A 25,624-nucleotide genomic window follows, 5' to 3' on the forward strand; every position below is an offset into this window, starting at 1 on the left:
TGACTTTAAAAACTGTGTTCCTTGTGGCAATTTGTTTGCTGTGTAGGGTTTCCAAACTGCAGGCCTTGTCTTGTCAGGAGACATTTCTCCAGGGGCAGTACAGCTATGTACTGTTTCTTCCTTTTTACTGAAGATGGTCACTCAGTTTCACTTGAGTCAGATCATCTCACTGTTATCTCTGGATAAAGAGATACAGAGGAGTATAGTCTGTTGCAACCCTTGGATGTCAAGAGACACATTGTCAGGTATCTGAAGGTTACTGAGTCTTTGCGGAAGTTTGATCGCCTGTTTATCTTTCACGGTGGTACTAGACAGGGAGAACCAGCCTCATGGGCTACAACAGCTCACTGGATTAAGGAGGTAGTCATGACTGCATACTTGGATGCTGGGAAACCATTGCCTAGTCAGGTTCGGGCTCATTTCACTTGGGCTCAGGCAGTGTCATGGGCAGAAGTTAGATTGTTGTCTCCCGTTGACATTTGCCGTGCTGCAACATGGTTCTCCTTGCACACCTTTTCCGGGTATTATCGCCTGGATGTTCAGGCCTAGTAGGACGTGGCCTTTGCATGTGCGGTTTTGTCTGGACCACAGGCAGCCTCCCACCCTATTCGGGAGTAGCTTGGGTCATTCCACTTGTTCTGAATTCATCAGACCAGACACTAAGAATTGAGAAATTACTATTTACATAATAATTTCCTTTTCTTTAGGGCAGTCAATGAATCCAGCTTCCCTCCCTTGGCTGCCATGTTGCATTTTACTCCTCCTGTGTGCCTACATGTTACTGGAATTACTGATAAGTGTAACTCCAGGCCCTAAACTAGTGTTATGTTCTTCTGTTCTTATCTGAGCTCAGTGTTGCCTGTTGGCTGAGTATTGAAGTGGTTGTCTGTTTTTAATCAAGTTTTTTGACTAGTCTGTCCACGGTTGTTTTGCAGAGAAAACTGGCAGGCTAATATCACTGCAGGGGGTATATGTGACGTTAGCTTGCTCCGTCTTCATTTGCTGGTAGAGTGCATAACCCACTTGTCCTGGATTCATCTGACTTTTAAAGAAAAGGAAATTATCAGCTAAATAGTAATTTCTCGTTGTCTGTCTTGGTCTAATTTGGCGTGCCCGGTGCAGTATACAGCAGTAAAATACAATCAATATATAAAGAGTTTAGAAGGAACTAACAAAATACATTGTCTTCATGTATCAAATGCTTGGCTTTGGTTTGATGTGAGGCTGGAACTCTGATACTTTAAGTATAAGTACTCAGCTTTGTTGTGGCACAGTTCTTCATCATGTTTTAATGATCTGCCAGCAAACGTTGAACTCCCTGGTTAAAGGCTTGACTTCACAAGAGTTCGTCAGTAAGAGAGTCCAAGAACTGATTCAGTGCAAAAAGCACTCTAAGTGGGAAGAGACTTGCAAGACTCCCTAGAATCAACGTGACAATTGTTTAATGCCTAGTAGAAAACAGTTCACTTTAAAATACTTTCAGAATACTGAGCTAATATTTTCAAGACCCTGAAAGAGCACAGGCTGCATTTATTCCCTCACCTGAATTTGCTCTACTTGGTATTTCAACAGATTTGACAATCTGGAAGAACACACACATTGTTGAAAGCGTATTGCAGGTTTTCTTATTGTTACACACTGGAGGAAAATGCTCCACTGTTTTAATTCTGGTATTAGAGAAATTAGAACTAGTGCAACCTTGGAAAAGATGCACTCCATAATTACTAGAAAGCCCGGCAAACCTTGAACCTAGCCTCCAGGAGATAACAGTATTTGAGAATTAAAGATGTATCTTAGGTTTTATCATAAGATGTTTCATTATTATATGACCATTGGAAGGGTTTTGAGAGATACAGGGTGGAGTAGGGATGTGCAACCGTTTTTCCTGAATTAGGCAATGTCAACAAAATTGCCTAATTCGGAATGGTTCGAGAGAACCGAAAAACGATTTAATTTTTTCTTAAATTTCGGAAAAAATTCATTTTTGAGTTATTGTGCGCTGACTCCAGTTAGTGCACGCTGACTTAAAAATCGGGGCCCCCGAAACCCCCCCCCCCCCCTCGAACCACGGGAAAAACAAAATTCCTGTGGGGGGTGGGGGGGCCTCGAAATGAAGGCCAACATGAAAGTTTTACCTGAAGCACATCTCTAGGATGGAGCATAGTGGGAAAGGTTTAAAACTGGTAGTGATTTTTTTCTAATCAGCAGATGCCAATTACATATAGATATATGAAAGTGTGTAATATATGTAACCTGTCTGATTGTTGCACCAAATAAGGTGTATTTCTAATTTAACATTGATTTTTTTTGTTGTTCAGATATGGTGCTGGACAATATGATCACGTCTGGCCAACTGAACGAGTCTGTAAGAGAGAATGTTAGAGAAGCACTTCTGAAGAGACACCACCACCAGAATGAGAAAAAACTGAGCAGCCGCATCCCATTGGTCAGATCTTTCGCAGACATAGGCAAGAAACATTCTGACCCTCACTTGCTTGAACGAAATGGTGAGAAGTTGTAGCATCCAATTTATACTAATCAGTTTTAAATGCTATTTAACTGGAAGTTGTGTGCAAACTTTCCTCTGCCTCAAGAAAAACAAACCGCAGGTGAACAACTGTCAGATTTGTAGTCATTTGGTATGTATTAGCCATGTGTAATTTTTGTGTGACTGAATAAAGGTACAGTGGTAGTTACTCTTTATGACAAACAGATTGGGAGCTCTCAAGTTAGCTATTACAAGCTTATTGCAGGACATGACTGCTTTAAAAAGTTCAATTAAGGATTTACTTTGGAGTTAAGATTTCAGTTTCGTTATAAAGGGGACCACTGTACTGATGATTTTTGGTATGCTGTAATTGTGCTGCTAGTCTAATCCTTACTTGCATGCACAGCCTGACTTTTTTTTTTTTTGTATTCTGTGATTTTTTTTTCACCGGTACACTGAACATACACATCTTCCAAGGCAGTGTTCTTAATTGATCCTAGTACTAAGGTGTGCGTGTTCAGACTGTATTATTAGTAGACTATTTTGTCTTGGGTTTTCCTCCCCATGTTATGTGTATTGGGATAAAATGTGTCTTAATCTGCTTTCTCTCTGCATTTTTTTTTTCTTCAGTCATGCTCTTTCAGTTCAGTCTTACAGTTAAAATTTTTTCCAGCAAGTTTAGTTTGTCAGGTTTTTTTTTTTGTTTGTTTTATCAGAGCTTTATAAAATGTTTGAGTGGGGGATAAATGTGAGTAAACTTTTTTTGAGCTAAATTTTTGTTTTAATAGTAGTACTCGCTGAGCATCTATAAAAGATGAGCTTAAGGTGATGCCCTTTACAAAATTCAATTGGTTGTCTATAACTTGGAAAGAATTGTTTAAAGATGTCATTTTGATTTATCTGGCCTCAGGAGAACTTCAACATTTCTCATAGTAAACAGTGAAAGTGTCTTGATCTCATACCAGCACTGAGAAGGGCACTTAAGAATCCTTGTTCTAACAAGCTGCTTGTTAGAATGTCTATACATTTTTTTTTCTCCTTGTATTTTCAATTTGTCACTTGTAATAGACTCTTTTGCTTAGAGAAAAAGGTTGTATGGTTAACTATATTAATCTTAACCTTCCTTTTAGAGTTTTTCATATTTCTGGTTTCTTGTCTGCAGTGGCAAGAAACATACAAAAATAGAAACCGAGAAATGACAGAAAAGGACCAAATGGTTCATCCAGTCTGCCCAGCAAGCTTCTTAAAGGTAGTAATGCCACTCTGGCAGGTTACCTCCATGTTTCTCTTAAGGGTAGCAACTGCTGCTCCGTGCAGTTATCCCCAAGCCTTTTGAGAACCCATAAAAATCGCAGCTAGCAATATTTTTTACTGGGTGATAGAATTTCTTGAAAATTCAGACTGTGCTGCTTGTTGTGCTTTTTTTTAATGGACTTTGCCATACAAACAGTCCTGTGCTTTTTCCCTTGTGTCTGCGTATCAGTAACTCAAACCATAAAAGTTGGAGCCTTCTTGGTTGTTGTCTGAATCCCATTTCCCTTTTCCATCTGTCGATGAAGTGGGGCAGAATGTTGCAGTTGCATTAAAAGCATCAAGGCTTATTGGTTAACGGTAGTAACTGCTGCACCAGCATTCTTCATTTCCTTTAGGACTTAGCCATAGAAGCAGTCCTGTGCTTGTTCCCTTATTTCTGCTTGTCAGTATCCCAGATCGTAGAAGTCAGGGCTTTCGGCTGTCAACTAAATCCAATTCCCCGTTTCCCTCTCCTGACTAAGCGGGGAGAAATATTGAGGTCACATTAAAAGCATTAAGGCAGATATTGACTTGTTTATCACTTTCGGTTCTAGGGTTGTATCATGAGTGGGCTTGGCATTCTACTTGAGGAATCAAAAGCCAGTTTCTTTCACACACATGATTAACAGTCCTCAAGGAATGTAGTAACATATAGAATATTACTAGCATTTTATAGCTTAAGTCCAGCTTCCAAAAAGTGAGTTTAACTCCTCTGCAATGCCACACCTGAGACTGATATCAGTCCAGTCTTGCATAGTATTTTTTGAACATATGCTTGATGGAGGGCTTCTATACTTGGGTTTAAACATAGTTGACCATTGTTGTGGATCTCTCTAAAACAAACAAATAATTGCAGGGAGTTTACTTTCTGCTTGTGCTCCCTAATCTTCTCTTCTTTGCACCTTTAAACAGTTCATACTTCCTTATTAGGATTCCTATTTGGTTTCTTACTGTGTAAGTAAAGTACACAAAACTGCATAAAACCTTGTCATATACTGAAGAAATGCAATGCAAAGATGGGTTTTAATCTTGAAGATTTAATCTTAAATGGAAGCCTTGATATGTGGCACTACTGCTCAAAACTTTCAAATTTATGCTAATTCAACCCCTTTTTGTGAATCAAAAAGATGTTAGGAAGTACTAATCTATATAATGTTTTACTTCCTAGGTAATCTTTCACATCACTGTATATATGGTATAAAAGCTTGTAAATTTTGTTTTTGTTATGTAATCACCCTTCAGACTTGATGGTGTTTTCCCTGTAATTTTGTACATAAAAGGATATTCAATTAAATTGAAAAAAATTTGAATTTTTACATATGCCTTGATTTTATCTTTGTGGAATTAAAAGTAGATGAAATGCATCTTTGCTAATATAAACTTTGAATATATTGAATTGGGAAAGGCAGATTAAGACAAAAGGCTCAGATTCATTTTGCATGCACCAATGATGTCTAGCATTTCTCCTAGGACGAGCAGGATGGTAGTCCTCACACATGGGTGACTACATCGGATGGAGCCCGGCACGGAAAACTTATGTCAAAGCATGCCACTATTCATGTGTCCACGCGGTGTCCCTCTTTTCCATGGAGCTGTGGTCTCGCGGTTCTGGAGCTTATGCTCCTTTTTTTTTTTTTTCCCCTTCGGAAAGTGTTTTTTCCTGAGCTGGGTCCCTCTCCATTCCTCCTGGCCTTAGTGAGCCCAGCAGCATGGTAAGTTTTTGCCTTCTGCGCGGTTGATCCCCAGCAGCGATATCCTCCAGTGTCTGTCAGTCAACCAGTTGCCGGCCTTCTTTTAGTCATGGCATTGGGTTTTCATCGATGCTCCCAGTGCCCTCAGAACAATGTACCTTACAGGTCCACACGAGGTGTGTATCCTTTGCCTGTGGGCATTGCACGACATCCGGGGCTGTTGTTTTTATGACCAGATAACCCCTAAGGGCCAGTGCACCCACCTCGACAAGATAAAGAAGCTGTTCAGGTCCAGGAAGTCCGAACTTTCGACACAGGCATCAGGGGCATTGACACCGAAGGGGTGAGAAGGACCGATGGACACCGATCCCCAGGTTTCCACCCCTCCTCTGGGGCCTCCAGTGGAGAGGGGTGCTAGAGATCGGTCTCCTCTCGCTCCAGGCCTTTGGGATTGCTACCTTCATCCTCTGTGTCTGGGAAAGAATGGGCCGAGCACCGTGGGAAGTTGTGAAAACATTGCCACCGGTCTCGGTCCTCGCATGGTGCCGGGTTGGGTTGGCACTGGCGCCTACTGTGATGCCACTGAAGCGACCCCCCGGTGAGGAAGTATTGCCCTCCACTTATGCCAGGGGTCCAAGGTGTTCCCCACAGATTCCGGTGCCAGGTGCCGATTCCCCTTGGGGCCCCGAGGGGGATCTGGCCACTCTGGCTCCTCCTCAGGCTGTCCTGTCCTTGGCGGTCTTTGAGGAGGAGCTTGAATGCAGGATGCAGTTGTTGTTCGATCCTTGCAGGGCATCAAGCTGCCAGCCCCACTGGTGCTGGAGCCCGCCCCTTTGATGTTGGCACTGCTGCTGGAATGCCTCTATGTTTTGCTTGGTGTTCTCCCCATGCAGCTAATGCTGGTGATCAGGGTGCCATTGATGCTCCAGCGGCCACCGGTGTCTCCTCTTCCCGATGCTATCCCTATTGTGGGGCCTTCGAAGTTGGAGGGGCCGTCAAGGCCCTCTGTTCCATGGCTAGTATTACTCTGTCCAGCTCTGGGTCCTTCGGGGCCCTGTGTGCCCAAGCTGTTGGGCCTGGGAAGGCCTCCCACCACGTGCATCTCTGGGCAATTTTAGCGATGATGACACCCCTTATAACCCGTGGTAGGATGATACCTCCAAGTCTTCTGATGATTCCGGTGACCTTCCCTCGGACCAGTCTCCTCTAGAGGAGTGACTCTGGTTCCCACCTGAGGACTTAACCTTTACTGGTTTTGTGCGGGCCATGTCTGAGGTCATTCCATTCCAGCCTCTTATGGAGGAGGATGCCAGACACGAGATGCTGGAGGTTCTCCAGTTTGTGGATGACCAAAAGGAGGTGGTGGCAGTTCCTTTCCATGAGATTTTCAAGGGGTTGCTCCTTAGGATTTGGGAAAACACCCTGTCTCCGTACCTCCAGTGAACAGGAAGGTCCGATGCTGTGTATTTGGTCCAACAGGCTATGGGATTTGGATGCGTTAGGCAGGAAGGTGTTTCAGGGTGCCATGCTGATTGCCCAGATCACCTCCCACCAGCTTTATATGATTCAGTATTCTCGGAACTTTGTAAGCAGATCCAGGAATTGACAGAGCGCCTACCCCAGCAGCAGAACAACTTTTCAGCAGTTGTCCAACAGGGTCTGGAATGCAGCAAGTATGAGGTGTGTTCCGCCTATGACATTTTGGTGACTGCAGCAAGGGTGGCGGCCGCAGGAATTGGTGCTTGCCAGATGGCCTGGCTTAGGGCCTCAGACCTCCGCCCGGAGGCGCAGGAGAGGCTCGCAGACCTGCCCTGTACTGGCGACAGCCTTTTTGGTGATAAGGTGAGAAATACTGTGGCTCAGATGAAGTCTCATAATGAGACCCTGCAGCATTTCTTGGTCAGTATGTAGTACCCGCAGTCTTTGGCCAAGAAGTCCTCGCATCAGGGACCAAGGAGGTGCTTCTATTGCCAGAGGAAATAATATCCTCCTGCTTCTCACACCCAGGCCCAGTGGGGAGGCTCTAGAGGCCGCTCTTGGCAGCAGCGGGTCCCCCACGCCAGTCCCTTTACGAAGTTTTGACTGGCTGTGAGGGAACATAAGTCTACCACCTTTGACGCAGAACCCTCCGGTCGGGGGTCGACAGTGGTTCTTCCTGGACCAATGGCCCAGCGTTACATCAGTCCAGCAGGTTCTATCTATCGTGCGTTGGGGGTACTGGCTAAACTTTCTGGGTGTCGTTCCAGACTCTCCCGTGTGCTCCTCTTGGGGTCAGTCCTCTCATCAGGAAATACTATTGGTGGAGCTCGCCGCCCGTCAAGCCTATTCCACTGAATCAGCAAAGATGAGGGTTCTACTCCCGATATTTCCTGATTCCAAAGAGAACAGGGGGACTCCATCCTATTCTAGGCTTGAGCCTTGAACAGGGTTTCTAAAGAGAGAAAAGTTCAAGATAGTTTCTCTGGGCACCCTGATTCCCCTTCTAAAAAGAGGAGATTAGTTTTGCTCCCTCGATCTAAAAGACGCCTACACCCACATCAAGATCATCTAGGCTCATGGGAAGTTTCGGCGCTTTGTTGGTCGGTGAGCGGCATTTTCAATACAGGGTGTTGCTGTGTCTTCATAAAGTGCCTGACCATGGTGGGTGTGTACCTCCGCAGGTTGGGGGTGCATGTTTCCCTACCTGGATGAATGGCTCATCAAGAACCCCACCCAGGAGGGAGTGATACAGTCTCTGTGCTTGACTGTTCGGGTGTTAGAGTCCCTGGGGTTTATTTTCAACTACCCGAAGACTCATCTTGACCCGTTGCCTCAGCTGGACTTCATTGGTGCCAGGTTGGACACGGCTCAGGGCCAAGCGTATCCTCCCCACGAACAGGCACTCACATTGAGGTTCATTGAGGGAGTGGTCCACCAGATGCGGCAGGTCTTGGCATGCCACATGCTGTGACTCTTGGGATACATGGCCGCGACGGTCCATGTTACTTCCTTAGCTCGTTTGATTTTCGCAGAGCCCAATGGACCTTGCAGTCCCAGTGCTGGCAAGCCACACAGGATCTCCATGTTCACATCCAGGATACTCCGCCTCCCTGGGACTCATGTCTTGGTGGGAGAGTCTGACCAACTTGGAGCAGGAGGTGCCTTTTCAAAGTCCCCCTGCCCAGACTGTGCTCACTACGGATATGGCCAACCTGAGGTGGTGTGCCCATGTGGAAGGGTTCCGCACCCAGAGTTTGTGGTCCGTCCAGGAAGCACAGTATCAGATCAATATCCTGGAGCTCCGCACAACCCAGTACGCGCTCTTGGGCGTTCAGGGATCGGCTGATCAACAAAGTGGTTCTGATCCAGACCAGCAACCAGTTGGCAATGTGGCACATCAAACAGGGTGGTACGAGATCGTTCCTCCTGTGCCAAGAAGCCATTCAGATCTGGTCTTGGACTCTATCACAGGGTACAGTGCTTCAAGCCACGTACCTGACTGGGAAAAACATGGTGGTAGACAGGCTGAGCTGAGCCTTCCAGCTCCACGCGTGATACCTGAAACAAGAAGTGGCAGATCGGATACTCCGCCTCTGTGGCACCCCAAATGTGGATCTGTTTGCATCCCCCTGCAACAGTAAGGTGTATCAGTTTTGCTCCTTGTCCAGGGGAGACGACAAGCCAGCCTCAGATGCCTTTGTCTGACATTGGGGCAAGGGCCTTCTGTACGTGTATCCTCCACTTCCCCTGGTGATGAAGACTCTCCTGTAGCTCTGACAGGGCAAAGTAACTATGATCCTCATAGCCCCTTGATGGCCGAGGTAGATCTGGTTCCCGATCTTGCAGTATCTCTTCTCTGGGAACCAATCAGTCTGGGGACTTCCCCAGACCTCATGCAGGATAGGGGAAGGCTGCACCATCCCAATCTCCAGGTTTTGTCCCTGACTGCCTGGATGTTGAGAGGTTAATTCTGCAGTCCCTTGACCTCTCTTTGTTTCAAGTCCTGGTGGCTTCCGGGAAGCTTTCCACTAGGAAGTCTTATGGCCTGAACTGGAAGAGGTTTTCAGTCTGGTGTGAGCACCGCAGCCTGGATCCATTTTCTTGCTCTACACTGAAGCTGCTCGATTACCTCCTGTACCTTTCGGATACTGGCTTAAAGACCAACTTCATTAGGGTACACCTGAGTGCGATCAATGCCTTCCACCGGGGTGTAAATGGCTTGCCCATCTCTGTGCAACCCATTGTGGGTCGCTTTGTGGTGTCTGCTTCAGTTGAAGCCTCCCCTGCAGTGTCCTGGGATCTTAATGTGGTGTTGGCTCAACTCATGACCTCAAGTACCTTATCTGGATGGTAATATTTTTGGTTGCGATCACATCAGCATGCACAATCAGTGAGCTTCAGGCCTTAGTGACGTATCCACCATACATGAAGTTCTTCCATGATAGGGTGGTTCTGCGCAGGCACCCTAAGTTCCTACCTAAGATGGTGATTTCCATCTTAATCAGTCAATCATCTTACCCATCTTTTTTCGCAGGCCTCATTCGCACTAGGGCAAAACAGGCTCTGCACAGTCTGGATTGAAAGAGAGCCTTGGCCTTCTACTTGGAGCAAACGGCAAGCCACAGGCAATCTGCACAACTCTTCATCTCTTTTGACAAGAATAGATGAGGAGCTACAGTTGCTATGCAGACCCTGTCCAACTGGCTGGCAGATTGTATCTCCTTCTGCTATACTCAAGCAGGACTGTAGCTTGGTGGTCATGTCAAGGCTTATTCTGTTAGAGCCATGGCAACTTCAGTGCTCCACTTGAGAGCAGTCCCCATGGATGAGATCTGCAAGGCTGCGATGTGGCGTTCTCTCCACACTTTTGCCTCTCACTACTGTCTGGACAGGGATGGCCGACGCGATAGCAGCTTTGGCCAGTCTGCCCTCCGGAATATCTTTCAACTGTAAAACCTAACTCTTCCTACCTTTGGCCCTTTTTTCATGTTTAGGCTGTCTTCCTCTGTTACCAACTTCACCACTGTTGTGCATATTGGCATGTGTTAGGTGTCTGTTAGTCTTCCTGTCTTTGGGGACAGCCTGTAGCTAGGGATTAAACCATGTGTGAGGACTACCATCCTGCTTGTCCTAAGAGCAAGCAGAGTTGGTTACCTGTAACAGGTAACCAACAGGACAGCAGGATGTCAGCCCTCACAAAACCTGCCCGCCACCCTGTAGAGTTGGGTTTTGTTATGTTTCTTTTATTTTTTCGTAATTCTATGTTACGAGACTGAGGGACCCTGCAAGGATAGTGGCATGCCGGGCTCCTTCCGATGTCACCCATGTGTGAGGTCTGACATCCTGCTGTTCTAGCAGAACACCTGTTACAGGTAAGCAACTCTGCTTTATTCCCTGATGATCCGTATACTAACTAGATTGCCTCAAGATTTGATCACTTTATATATTGACTTGTTTCACTTGCATGAATGTTTGTGTCTCAACACTAACCTATGGCAGAATTTTTTTTCTTTCTGCTTGCTATAAAACAAGTGTATAAAGATATATAAAAATTTAGTTTTTGTTTTTATATTTTCTACTTTCTATATATGTTCACATTGGATGCCCGAGATGCATGCTGATAGTAATAACATCTAAATATAACCCATTTTTGAAAGCAGATACTGTATTCAAAAAAGGTCCTATACAGGCTTTTAAAATATTAGCATGCTTGATTAGAGGCCCACAGTCACCTATACAGTATAAATGGGAGAATATTAAAGCTGAAACCTAATATTGCTAATGTACTGGTTTCACTATAATCCACAAGACAGAAAAAATTTGCTATAGGTTAATGTTTACCTTTAAGCTCTGTAAGCATGTAGTTTCCATTGCAAACATTGTACAACCTTTGTTCCTTTATTTCTCTTCAATTGACAACTTTACTATGTTTAATTTCTCTATTTTGCCTCAGGGGAGGGCCTTTCAGCCTCCCATAACTCTTTGCGTGCAGGTCTCTTTGCCTCGAACCTCTCCCTGAGACGTGAATCACGCCTGTCTCTTCTCGGTTTCCTTCTGCCTTCAAGAAGTGGGACCCCGTCAGGCTCCAGGTGTACAACCCCAGTAGCCACCCCCCAAAATACACCACCTTCCAGCCCTATCCTCAATCGCCTGGTATCTAAAAGTTCTCAGCAGAGTGAGCTCCATGTTCCAGAACTGCTCTCTTGTGCCATTGATGATATCCCTACAGTAGTAATTCATCCACCTGAGGAAGAGATGGAAGCTCAGGATGACCTGGAAAAGAAGAGAGAGGATAATATTGACCTTATACCAGGCAACTATCTAAATTCCGCTTGTGTAGTGCTCCATGCATCTGAATCACTTACACTGGAATGCGTTTGAGCACACTGCTTTGTAAAGTGAACACTATACTTTGCAGATTTTGTAGTTAACTTCAGTCTGCATGTTTCTGATACATATATTAATTTATTTTTTTTTTGCAGTATGATTTGATTTTTTTTTTTTAAGACATTACAATGTTACTGTTAGGATTTCATATTCATTTTATTTACAGCTCTTCAGGTGGGATGGGAGGAATTAAAATTTACTAGTGTTGCACATTTTAACACCTAAAGCACTGGAAATCTTTGAATTGTTTTTATGCCTAGCTTTTATTTGGGTTTTGGATTTTAAGGACTAGGTTGGAGATGTTTTGCTGATAATGGACTTCTTTATACAGTAAAAAACAAAACAAAACTGTGTAGTACATGGCAGTATTTTTGCCATTTTCATAAAAGAAATATGAAATATAGTAAAACAGTGGAGTGCAAAGAAATAAATAGTATGTTCATATTAATTGTACACCAGTGTCAGTGTTAATCCTTTGCATTGTATCATTGTGGGCAAGCTTTTAGTTTGACAGACTAATCAGTGAGCTACATTTGAACCCAATGGACCCAGTAAGTCTAGAGCTCCTGAGGGCACCCATTCATTTTTTGTTAGGTCAGCCTTTTTTTTTTTTTTTTTTACCTATTGTGCTGCATTCTCAGGATGAATAACCTTTTTTTTTTTTGTTTGTTTTATTTTTCAGTCTTCTCTATTGGCCAAAGAGAATCTAGCGCTATTCCTTGATTCTGGCAGATTTTCAGTCCATTGCTGAAAATACCATCACAGTTCAGGAGATTATTTTAAAAAGTAATTGTGCAGTGCATGTATAGTGGAATTGGAACCTTGACATTTTGTAATTACCCAAAGAGCTTTCATGACTTTGGGGTTCCCTTTATGAATAAGCACATTGCCTTTTTTTTTTCTCTCATACTTCCCTGTTGGTTAAAGCAGAAAACTGTTGAACTAGTTTCTGAAGTGGAAAATGGAACCTTTGTCTTTGTTTTTAGAACTAGATTATTGCTTGTTTTGTGTGTTTTAAATACAGCATTTGCTTGCTGTCATACAATTTAGACAAAATCAAGGCCAAGAGAAATTGGAGCAAGCTTTTGTTTGTATACTTAATGTAACCTGAGCTGAAGTTAATTTCATTTCTTTCACTTTGGTGTATGATATATATATATGTGCCAAGGTGCATTGTAGTAGGCTTCCAAATCTATTTGTGGGAAAGCTTTTTGCAAACCTGAAAGCCAAATAAAATGAATAATGTGCTGTAATGTAGAAATCCTTGGTGTATTGCGGTGTAGTGCTGTTAGCATGTACTAGATTGGATACAGAATAGGCACAAAGTGCAGGAATAAGAAACAGTGTGGTGGGATGAAATGGGGGCCAAGTTAAAAAAAAAAAAAAAAAAAAAAAAAAAAAAAAATTTCCAATATCTTGGGGCAAGTCAAATTAGTAGACTTAGTGCTTTTCTTCATTTGTATGGCTGAATAAAAATGTGATAGAACAGGAGTAGATTAGCATCCCTCTTTCCATATTAGAAGCAAACAAGAATGTTTGATTCCCGGTTTTTGGATGATCAGTGTTTAGTTTCAGTTGAGCAAGACAAAAACCAACATGTTTTTGTTAAAAATATTATTCTTAGGCAACTGAAGTGACTCCCCCCCCCCCCCCCCTCTTATATAGACACAAGCAAAAAACAAGCCTCACAATTGAAGAGGGTTAAATAGTTTTTTGATGTTTTAAAAACATGAAGTGACAGTTACTGATGCTGTAGACAACAATTGGTACCTGTTCAAAAGACCTATTTTGCAAGATTACCTATAAGATATGTTTGCTAAAAAAAGGATTCATGGTTGGAGAAATATAGTTAAGACAGGGGGGGAGGCTCCTTAGAGATTTCCCTTGCTATATAAGTGGTTCTTAAAAGGCAATGATAAGATTGCCATTGCTTTTTTTTGTGTCTTTTTACTTCTTTCTGTATGGTCAATGTAGCAGAGTTTGTCACATGTTTTGTGTCTTAAAAAATATTAAGACTTTCTTAATTCTGTCTAGTAAAGGCTCACCATTTAGGTAATGTCTACATGTATTTATGTAGCTGTTCATAATTTGACTTGTGTAGTTTTTTCAGATTACAATGACATTTATGCATCTGCGATACTAACATCCACTTTTGTTGATTAACCTACACATTGTGCTTTATCCATTTGGCATTTTCATGGGTTTATTTTATGCATATGTCACTGAACTCATTTTTTTTCGACCGTGTTCTAAATTAAGAATTTATTTCTATGTAGGGCTTCTAGCATCTCCACAGTCAGCACCTGGGAATTTAGAGATTGGGAAGGGAATAGACACTAAAGGTAATGGGACAGGCAGCCATGAAAACAGTACTGTTGACTTCAGCAAGGTAAGAAACAATGTGTATTTAAAAAAAAAATAATAATAAAAAATATATATATATATACACCTGATAGCTGTAACTTGTCTGTATATTAAAGTCCATTGATTTCATGGAGATTAAAATAGACCTTTGCCTCGAAAATATTAACCATCCATGAAAATGAATATACCCTCCAGCATGTTAACACTGATTTCCTGCTCATGTGCAGGGCAAAATAACAGAGAAAGGAATGTACTTGAGTAGTCTGATCACCATGCTAATCATTAGCAGCTCATTTGTCCTTCAAGACAATCATGTAAACAGTGAAAATCCTCTTTATAGAAAAAATGTTAACTTTTCCCATAAAATTTAGTGCCTAGTACTGAAAAAGTAATAAATTTAAGCTCTGTTCCAGATTTTGTAATTGTCTGATAGTGTACCCAAAGTTAATGAACTCATCTTCCAGTTTAATAAAGTACAGAAAGTCCTCTGACTTAAGATGCAATTGATTCCTGAAATCCATGTTCTTAAGTCAAAACATAAGTCGAGCAGATAAGAACAGTGTTATAATGGAGGATTGGCTCCAGCACCAAGGCCCTTTACCGTATTTTCACTAAACTAACCTGGAATTTAGGAGTATATAGTACTATAAAAAGCAGACACACATCTTAAAATATTAACTAATATTTTAACTAATTAATGTTATGTCCGAAGAAGAAAGTGCCAAGGAATGTCTAGAAGAAGTCCCTGGCACTCTAACTGATGTCGCCTTGCTGGACCCCCATGGTCATCTGAACTCTATCAACTGCCAGGAGATGGTTGGGTATCTTAAAGTCAAAATAGATATGTCCTACCCAGCTTTCATTTAAAAGATGGCAGGTGCTGTACTGTTCAACCTAGAGGAAGAGAAGATATCTAAGGAGGAATTTCCTGAAGTGCTGAAGTTTATTACAAGCATTTAAGCAGGCCATGACCATCCCCATACATAAAGTTCTTCAGGACTTATGATCAAAGATTTGGCAAACACCCACTTACCACGTTATCAGAAGCCAGAAAGGTGGACTTGAAATATAAAGTTCAACAAAGTCCAAGGTATAGGATGTCTGTTTCCTCATGACTTAGTGCTAGTGGAAGTAGCCCTGAAGAAAGCAAAGAAATCAGAAACACATTCCAGTGTATCACCTGGAAAAGATGCAAAATTGTTGATTGCCGTAGATAAAAAGATATTTCACTCAGCAATGCTACAGTCATTTTCAGATGGTTCAACATTTAGCCAATATTATGCGGTTAAAAAAAAATTTGAGAAATACATGCGGAACACTACCATCAGACATCCAAAATAATTTATGCCTCTTCTCAATTATGCAGAAGAAGTACTAAGTAACTGAAGATCAATATTCAAAAGCTATTTAGATGGATAACTCGCAAGTTATTTCTAAATGGGTTATACTGCATATTGAGCCTCTTATCTGGCTGAATTATAGCCAGATATAAAGGCACATTTTGGGGGAGTTCTGGAGAAGGGATCCTGTTATCTGGCTGCGTAGCCAAATATTAGCTATATTTGGCTAAGTTAGCCACATAACTTTAGACCTGCTCGGAAGCAAGTCTAAAATTATCCGGCCTCGTGTGGCCCTAATCTGTCACCCACCTCCCTCCCACCTGAGTTGGAAAGGCCCTATGGGCCTTTCCAACTCAGGTGGGAGGGAGGTGGGTGACATGTTTAAAAAAAAATTAAGGTCAAGAGTTCCCTCTTACGCACCCCCTGCTCCTATTTCCCCTTTTATTTTTTTTGAAGCATGTCTCATGGGTTCCAGATCCCTCTCCCAATGCCCACCCTAACCCTTTCCCTTCTATGCCCGCCTTCGCCTGTATTTTTATTTGCAGTTGTTCTCCCGGATCGTGGTAGCCGCCTACCACGTTCTGGGACTGGCACTTCTGCTGGTACTTCTGCTATTGCTAGACTGCTATTTATTTATTTATTTATTTAGCATTTTTCTATACCGACCTTCAAGGTTAAATACCTTATCAGATCGGTTTACATCGAACAGGGACATAAAAACAGTAAACATAAACAACTTATTATAATCAGGAGAAACAAAGTTACATTTAACAAGGACTGCAAAAAAAAAAAAAAAATGATGGAAGGAGGAACTCTTCGGCCCTAATAATTTTTATTTAAACGTGAAATGGACCGTTTTGGGGAGGGGGTGGCAAATTCAGCCCCATGGGGCCTTTGAAACTCAGGTATAAGGGAGACAGAGGACAGGTTAGGGCCTGTATGCCCTCAATGTGAGATTTTTTGTTTTTAAACTAGAACATAACTGGCTAATATTCCTTTGCATAAAGCTGGTTAATTCTAAAGTTATCTGGCTAGCTTCTCCCACTGAGTATTGGCCTCCTGATTGTCGTCTTTGGGGGTCCTCAACCATAGTTATAGGGTGTAGAAGGCGTGCATGACTGAAAGTGTCAGGCCCAAAAGATGTGCAAGGTAGACACAGACTGGACAATGTCTCCTGAACAGGAGAACATCTTTTTGGTGTCAAAGTAAGAGGCTGTGGATATGATTAGGGATCATTGTTCTAGCTTACAAATATTAACAGCTACTATGAAACGTTCTTCACAAATTAGCAACCTCCTTTAGAAAGCAGTTTTCCTCATGAAGGAGATGCCCATAATAAAGGTATTGATATCGTTCCCAGCAGCAGCAGACTAGAACTCTAATGTCCTCTTGATTGGTTTACTGTTATGCCCTCAGATCCATGCAGATTATACAGAATTTCGCAACATGATTGTTGATAGGCATAAGGCTTTATGAACACACAATTCCCATATTGTCACTGTCCTGGCTCCCGATACACTGGCATGTCCAGTATAAAATGGTCATCATTCACAATCTGTTGTATAGCATCTCTCCTCCTTGGACCGCCGCAACATTGTCTATATCCCCTCATGTAAACTCAGGTCATCCAACCAGCACTCTAGAGATCCCTTCCTTCAAGATAGTGCATCTGGAAGGAACCAGAGAAAGGTCCTTTTCAATCGCAGGCCAATACTATAGAACTCGCCACTCCTGACCCAGCCCTGGATTTCTCAATAGGCACCCATTATGTCTGTATCTAGGGCGACGAACATTTAGGGGCAGCAGGCTGGCTAATATTTGCTGCCTTTTAGTTCTGTTGAATCTCTTTCAACAGAAAATTCTCTGCTATCCTGTAACAGAACCTTATCAGAAAGAGTCAGCCTCAGATCTAAAGAAAGGAATATTTCTACCCCAAAATCCCTATCTACACCCTTGTTTTCCAGCAGCAGCATTAAAACTGGCCATGTACCAGAGAGAAGGCAACCTAAGTCTCTAAAGCAGATAAAAACCAAATTCAATTCACGTTGTTTACTAAATTTTTTATCAGATCTTCTCTCCTACCCTTAGACAAGTTTCTGGTAGAGAGAAAGGCTTCAGTATTTCAAATGAGCAATAACTGACTAGATCCTGAACATGCATAAAGGATTCCAATTAAGCCTCAAATCTGAACCCCCAAACAATCCTTCAGTGAGTGAGTGTTCAGATACCCCAAAAAACCATGATTCTTAAAACAAGTTTTATCCCTCTTGCTGGCTAATGCAGTAAAACCAGTTCCATTACAAGAAATAAATCTTGGGTTTTATTCCAAATACTCCTGGATTCCTTAAGATGATCTTTGACCAGCCTTAAATCTAAGAAATCGCAATAAATACCTAAAGAAAGGAAAAAAAAAAAGGATGAACTCTTTGGATGCCATCATTTTCCTCTTAGAGAACAACTATTTTTGCTCTCTTATAAATCCAAAAGATGCTTACACTTGCATTTTAATTCACGAAACTCACAGGAATTATGTATGTTTCACCATAGCAAAGGATCACTACCAGTAGTGTGTTCTTGGCCTCTCTACAGCACCCAAAGTTTTCACAAAAATGCCTTGTTGCTTATTTAAGGAAAACAGATGTTTCCCTATACCAGGAGGATTCACTCATGTCTGGCCAGTATCTTCAGGAAGATCATTCATCCACTCTTCTTACTATGAGCATGCTTCAATCTCTAGGATTTCTAATCAGTCTTCAGAAATGCAGCATGAAACCATCTCATGTAACTGACATAGGGACCTAACTAGACACAATCCAGGGAAAAGAATTTATGCCTCCACGAGCAAACAAATTATCAAGACTAATCCTACAGATCAAGCATCAAAAACATCTCTGTCCTTTTCATGAAGTTGTTAAGCCGCATGCTGGCAACAGTCCATCGCCTCTTTCGCACATCTTCACATGAGACAGTCTCTGTGAGAGCTAAAGCTTCAATGGAGACATCTTTAACAGTTGACAAAGTGAATGTATACCATATTCTCTTTAATTCTTTGACAGGTGGTTAGATCGTGCAAATCTCTTAAGGTCTTGAATGAGTAGATGTGAATCGGTTATTTACACTTTCGAATAATAGAAGGACTAGGGGGCATTCCATGAAGTTAGCAAGTAGCACATTTAAGACTAATCAGAGAAAATTCTTTTTCACTCACCGCACAATAAAGCTCTGGAATTTGTTGCCAGAGGATGTGGTTAGCGCAGTTAGTGTAGCTGGGTTCAAAAAAGGTTTAGAGAAGTCTATTAACGGCTACTTAGGGAATAGCCACTGCTATTAATTGCATCAGTAGCATGGGATCTTCTTGGTGTTTGTGTACTTGCCAGGTTCTTGTGGCCTGGTTTGGCCTTTGTTGGAAACAGGATGCTGGGCTTGATGGACCCTTGGTCTTGACCCAGCATGGCAATTTCTTATGTTCTTAGATGACTATTCCTTCAAAATAGAGACCCAGGTAAAGTCCCCAGAAACCTCTGACCAATAACTTGCCTACTTACAATCTACAACCTGTTCACTGCATTAGCTGCAGATAGAATATACAATTGCATAGCATGTCAACAGAATAGGAGCATATGGATCCAGAGAGCATTTGATGCTGAATAAAAGCAGTATGGCCAGTTGAAGGAAAAATCAAAATCTCAGTACAGCATAACTATTTAAAACAAAACAAAAAAGCATCCTACTCTGACAATTGCCTTGATGTAGGGTGAACGCTGCACTGAGTACATCAAGTTTGATATGAAAATGTAGCAGATTGCATTCTATCTGAATTGTAAATATGGACAATGTAATTTCTGAGATCAAGATCATGAAATATTCTTCACTGGGAGATTACTTGTCACCTCTCCTGTTTTGTCTGGCACTCCATGGAGAACTCTTAATTTATTGGATTATGGATTTATCCTTAACCCTATAGATATTAATAATCAGATATCACACCTAGGGCCAGATTTTAAGAGGTACGCGCTGGTGTAGATTTGTGCGTGCAACCCGGCGCGCACAAATCTACGCCCAAATTTATAACATACGTGCACAGCCGTGCACAGGTTATAAAATCCAGGGTCTGCGCATGCAAGGGGGTGCACGCTGAGCCCTAGGGGAGCCCGATGGCTTTCCCCGTTCCTTCTGAGGCCACTCCGAAATTGGAGCGGTCTCGGAGGGAACTTTCCTTCTGCCCCCCAGCCCTATCTAAACCCCCCCCGACCTTTGTTAAATAAGCTTCGCCTACCTCCGAGCAGGCATAGGTTGTGCGGGCTGTCCCGCCCCGCCCACTCCCCACCCCTTTTTTTCAAGCGCCCGGAAATACGTGCGTCCTGGGGTTTGCGTGCGTTGCCGGGCCTATGCAAAATAGGCTCGGCGAGCGCAGGAGCAGCTTTTCGCAGTTACGCGGGTAATATACATGCGTAACCCTTTCAAAATCCACCCCCTACTGTTTTGCAGAGGACACAGATCCTGTGATGATCACTTAGTGGAACAATTATGAGTTGTGAAGAGCTGCTTAGATGACATCTGACCTGTACAAATGTGCCAAAGCAACTTTCCTTTAAGGAAAACGTAACTAAAATTGGGAACATTGGAGTGGAGGGGGCATGAGAGAGCCAGGGATGGAGAAAGAAGAGGTTCCAGAGAATTGAAGAAATGCTAGTTGAGAGGTATGAGAGCCAGAGGGGGAGAGGGTGTGTTTGAAAGAAAGCCAGAAGTGGTGATGGAGGATGATAAAGCTAAATGTAGTGTCAGGGTGGGCAGAAGTGATGAAGGTGTGTGAGTTACAGGTGCAAAGAGAGAGGATAGTGACAGAACCAGATCTGGTGAAGAAGGTGAAAGCAAGAATGGATGAAGTCTTAGGTGAGAAGGGGTGGAAGAATAGAGGATGTGGGGGGAAGGGAGCTACTGGTGCTGGTCAGAGAGTGAGGAGAGGACGGGTACAGGAGGTTTTATAATGGAGCCACTGAGGCCCCCTTGTAGCTCTTAGGAGGGGGTAGTGAGAGGTGAGAGATGTTGTTATACTGGAGCTGCTGAGAGACGTGAGGACCAGGTGAGGGACTGAGTGAGAGGGACAGACCGATGGGACGATTGAGAGAGACTGGAGGGGACAGGATGGGATTGAGAGAAGTTTGGAACAAAGTGGGAGTATTGCACAAGAGATACTGATAAGGATGATGGGAAGGGGGATCCCCACTACTCATCCCTTCCCTTGCAGGGTAGTTGCTGGACAAAATGGCACTCTGGGCAACGGTTGCTTTTGGCACCCTTTTCCTCTTTGGGCTTGGGTGTTCACAGACTCTGATTCAAAAGAGCAATAAGGTATTCCCCCAGCTTGATGCCATGAAGGTCACTCTTCTTGCCATCCCTTGTAATATCTCTGGCTTCTTGAAGGGGGGGGACCCTCCCATCTCTCAAACGCAAGACTCTCTCTGATCAATTTTAAAAGCCCTATGTGCGCTGAAGCCAGGATTTATGTAAGTGGCTCAGAGTGGTGCGCACCGCACGGATTCTAAAACCTGCACGGGTACGCGTGTATCTCCCGGTACCCTCACAAAAAACTTTTTGCCTAAAGGGGTGGCGCATCGGCATGGTCTTGGGAGGAGAATGGGCAGGCCAGAACTGCCCAATGAAGTCTGCACGCAAGTCTTTACGCGCACAAGCGTGCACCGGGATCCCGTACCGCATAACTTTACTTCTGCTGTGGACGGGCATGTAAGTTGTAAAACAAAAATAGGATAGTCAGCAGGGTTTTAATGCTCGGGCCTAATGGGGAAAAGGGAGGTTAGTTAGCTAGGGGTTTAGGAAATCCTCTCCTTTACTGGGGCAAACTGGGCACAAACTGAGAGTATTGGTAATTGCATCGGTGTGCGTGTCTAGTAAAATCCCTCCCACTTAAGTGAGTGAGGTGGCATTTGCGTGTACATGTATGTGTGAATAGCCAATTTTAAAACACGTGAACGTTTTAAAATGGCGTCCATGTGCATGTGCTGGCAAATGCATGCACGGCTCCTCAAATCTACCTCTGATACTGGGCATTCTGATTCCTTTACTCTTGGTATGTGAAAGGTTTAGCCAGTCCTGTTCTAAATCACTAATTGACTTTTCAAGATTTTCCTCCTAGAGGGAATGGTAATCTTTATATCAAAAATTGTGACTGGGGGGGGGGGAGAATGGAAATCAAATCAGTGACTAGTACCTCTGGAACCATACTCTTGCCTTGTCAGATTGAGTAAGTGATCTTTGCAAGCTCATAATTCTGAAACCGCCAAACAAATACTAACTTTTACTAGCTCACAGAATTAATTTGTTTTCCCAGAACATACTGTAATGAAGCATTGGCTTCATATAGCAGCAGCCCAGATCTCCACTGGTATTCTTAGCAACAGTCAATCATATTACTGCAAGCTGTACTTGTCCTCCTCATATATTAGTACTCTATCTGACCCCAGATAGACTTCCAGAGTGTAGGACAAATGGACCTCTCAAGCTCTCAACAGCTTACTCTGTCCGAGCAGCTCCTTCCAATTCGCCACATCTCTCAGCATCGAGCCTGGCCACTTCCTTCAGACCCTTGTACTTATCTATGCTGTCTTATTGCTTCTGCACTGCCTGGACTGTTAACAATTTTCTTCAGTCTTTTTGGAGTTTGCTTTGGATATGTGTGCACTTCCCATCACTACCTAGGCCCTGTACATCCCGCTGATGGTTTTCTGGAACATACTACTCTGAGCCAGCCACTGGCAATAAACCAGCTTTATTCCAGATATCAGTGTTCACGTTCGACTTTGTTTCTTTCCTGAGACAACAGAATTTTCCCAGTAAGAATCTTTTGGAAAACTGTAGCCCAGCCCAATTTCCTACAACATAGAATTTACTCCCAATTATATCTTTTTGTAGATTCATAATCCCCCTTACCACAGGCTGTGGGCACCACTGCATCTGAGTCTGAGTGAGTCTTTATCCACTGGCTCTCTACCTGTCTCTCCTTCTCTAGCTTAAGAGACTTGCTGATTTTTCTAGAGTAGCTCCATAATTGGCCTCAGCTGTGTCTTGCTAATTAGTAGCCAATACCTTGATCCTAGTTAGTTCTCTGCAAAGGATCTCCAAATTACATTTCCCAGCAACCTTGTGCTTCCTTTTCATTCTGGCTTTACAATTCTCTAGCCAATTCTTATTTACTTTTACTTTTACTTTCCATCTTGAAACAATGTTCCCCCTGGCATCCCTTTAGAGCTTTTCCTGCCTTCTGAAGTCTCTACTTGTCCTATCTCTCCAGGCTACTTCTGCCTATATGATGCCCCTGCTTCATCACACACACAATTCTATCATAGCAATTAAATATTAACCTTTACCAGTTCAGAATACACGTAATTCTAACACAGGCAATTAAATACTAACTTTATAGCTAGCACACTGTATACACAGCCAGTAATTTAAATGCTTTTCCTTGCAAGGCCAACTTACCACCAGCAGATGAAGGTTCCACTGTCCGCACTCTGGCATAATTGAGAACTGGATTTTCAGAAAGCATATAACAAAGTACAACATGAGACTCTTCAGGAAATTAAAAAGTCATGGTATAGGAAGCAATTTTCTATTGTGGATTGAGAACTGTTTAAAATGTGGAAAACAGAGAGCAGGCCTAAATGGTCAATTTTTCACAATGGGAAAAGCTGGATAGTGGATCTATACCAGGACCACAGCTTTTTAACACATTTGTAAATGACCATGGAGTGAGTCCCCTTTGAGAAAAGACTAAAGGAATTAGGACTCTTCAGCTTGGAGACGAGACAGCTGAGGGGAGATATGACAGAGGTCTATAAAATGAGTGGCATGGAACGGGTAAATATGAATTGGTTATTTACTCTTTCAAAATGTACAAAAACTAGGGGATAGAAGATGGAGTTACTAGGTAATACATTTAAGACAAATAAGAGTAAATATTTTTTTTACTCAACAAATAGTTAAACTGTGCAATTTGTTGCCAGAGGATGTGGTGAAAGTTGTTAGTGTCACTGGGATTAAAAAAGGTTTGGACAAGTTCTGGAAGAAGTCCATAAATCATTAAGGTGGAGTTTGGGAAATCTATGCATGGAATCTATTGACCTTTTTAGATCCTGCCTGGTACATGTGACCTGGATTGGCCACTGTTAAAAACAGGATACTGGGCTTGATGGAACTTTAGTCTGATGCGAGAGGACAAATCTTATATTTTGTAAAGAGAGGGGATGGGAAATGAGGAAGAAGGGAAAATAGGGTGAGGAGGGAGAAGAAAGGGATGAATAGAAAAAGGGTAGTGTGGGAATGAGGTCCGGAAAAGGAGGAAAGGGAAAAAGACTTGAATCAAGGAGTAGATGGACATTTAAATTATACCAAAGACTTAAAAGTTTCAAAATAAAAATAATTCTAGATAGGGAAAATATATATTAAGACCAAAATGAAAAACAAAGTAGCAGACATAAAAATAAAATATTAAATACAAAATAAAATGAAAAAAGGGGAAATAAAAATATCAATAGATTTACAACAAATTACAAGAATATTTAAAAATCAAGATCTAAATTTACACTAAAGGAGCGTATATTAAAATGAAAAATTCTTCTGCTCCTCTCAAATATAAATCCAGATTTACTACTCACCATTTTGACTTAACCTTAAAAGCACAGAATTTTAGATCTTCTAAAATATGATCAGAAATCATACAATAGGTGCTTCCATGATGCAACACCAATCCAGCATGGTACAGCATTGACCTTTCTGACCCAGGAAAGGGGATGTGTACAATATCTCAACTTGATGGCGCAGAGATTGAGCGCTTGCTGATTGTCTTGGGCACTTTCTAGGTCGGTAGAGGATATGGTGATCTCTACCAGGAAATCGTTGGCTTGAAGATCGTATGGGTTCAAATGGAACAGGTTCATCTACTGGTGCAGTGCGTCCTCCGTGAACCTATTAGATTGCCTTCTTAGGAATATATTTCATTACCCTCTCTCCCTGTCCATACCTGGTTTGTGCACAACCTCTGGGAAAGTACCATCATGGCTTTTCATCCGTTCGTAGATGGAACACCTATCTCTGTTCATCTGATGGTCTCAAAATTCATGAAAGGATAATGGTGTACAAAACCCCTGGTGATCAAGCCTGCGGTTCTATGGAACCTAAATAGTCTTCGCCCAATTGATGAAATCTTTTTTCGAGCCCTTAGACCTACTATTGGAAAGTAATTTTTCCAGTGGCTGTCATGTCAGCACAAAGAATTAGCAAATTGTAAGCCTGGTCTTGTACTTCACTTATCTGCATTTTTTTCACAATAGGGTGGTACTTTGCACTCACCAGAAGTTTGTACTGAAGGTTGTATCCACCTTCATCACTAATCAAGCCGTCATGTTACCAATTTTTTTCCTGAGGCCTCATGTCCATAGGGGTGAGAGAACCCTACACACTTTGGATTTTAAGAGGGTCTGAGCCTGTTATCTACAAAGGACTCAACCTTTTCTTCAGGCTTCCCATCTGTTTGTTTCCTATGAATGTAACAGACTCAGAAGAGCAGAGACTAAGTGGACTCTTGTCCAACTGGGTGGCAGAATGCATCACCCACTGCTATACTTTAGCCAGCTGTCAGATTACAGACTCCGTCAAAGCCCATAGAGTGCAAACAATGGTGACCTCTGGCCCATCTCAAGTCTCTCTCCATTGTACATATCTGCAATACTTCAATACGGCTGTCTGTTCACATCTTCACATACCATTACTATCTGGACAGTATCTCAACAACTGACAGTAAATTTGGTCAGGTAGTTTTGTGTAATCTGTTTTCTTCGTAGTCTACTGTCCTTGGGGGGGGGGGGGGGGGGGTGAAAAGTCTTGGGTTGTTGTCTATTAATGTTCCGCAGTGCAACCTTCAGCTTGGGACTCTCTACATTTTATGGCAAATTCAGCCTGCTTATCAACAGAAAAAGTGAGTTTTCTTACCATAAATGAGGTTCTCCATAGACAGCAGGATGAATTAGCCATGTTTTACATCCATTGTTCTCCCTGGAGAGTCCACT

The 25,624-nt window shown here is 42.6% G+C and overlaps 1 protein-coding gene across 4 annotated transcripts in view; it reads left to right on the forward strand.

Annotated features, from left to right (window-relative positions):
- Positions 1–25,624, forward strand: part of SLC4A7 (solute carrier family 4 member 7) — a 385,387-nt gene that overhangs the window by 212,352 nt on the left and 147,411 nt on the right. For 3 of the 4 annotated variants that reach the window (XM_029589434.1, XM_029589432.1, XM_029589435.1), the window contains exons 6-8: positions 2,319–2,507; positions 11,405–11,764; positions 14,115–14,227. In XM_029589434.1, the coding sequence (XP_029445294.1) occupies positions 2,319–2,507; positions 11,405–11,764; positions 14,115–14,227 (662 nt within the window). The remainder of the gene's footprint in view (positions 1–2,318; positions 2,508–11,404; positions 11,765–14,114; positions 14,228–25,624) is intronic. The other variant, XM_029589436.1, reaches the window with a different exon arrangement.

The sequence above is a fragment of the Rhinatrema bivittatum genome, chromosome 2, assembly GCF_901001135.1.
Source record: "Rhinatrema bivittatum chromosome 2, aRhiBiv1.1, whole genome shotgun sequence".
In the NCBI taxonomy this organism is placed as follows: domain Eukaryota; kingdom Metazoa; phylum Chordata; class Amphibia; order Gymnophiona; family Rhinatrematidae; genus Rhinatrema; species Rhinatrema bivittatum.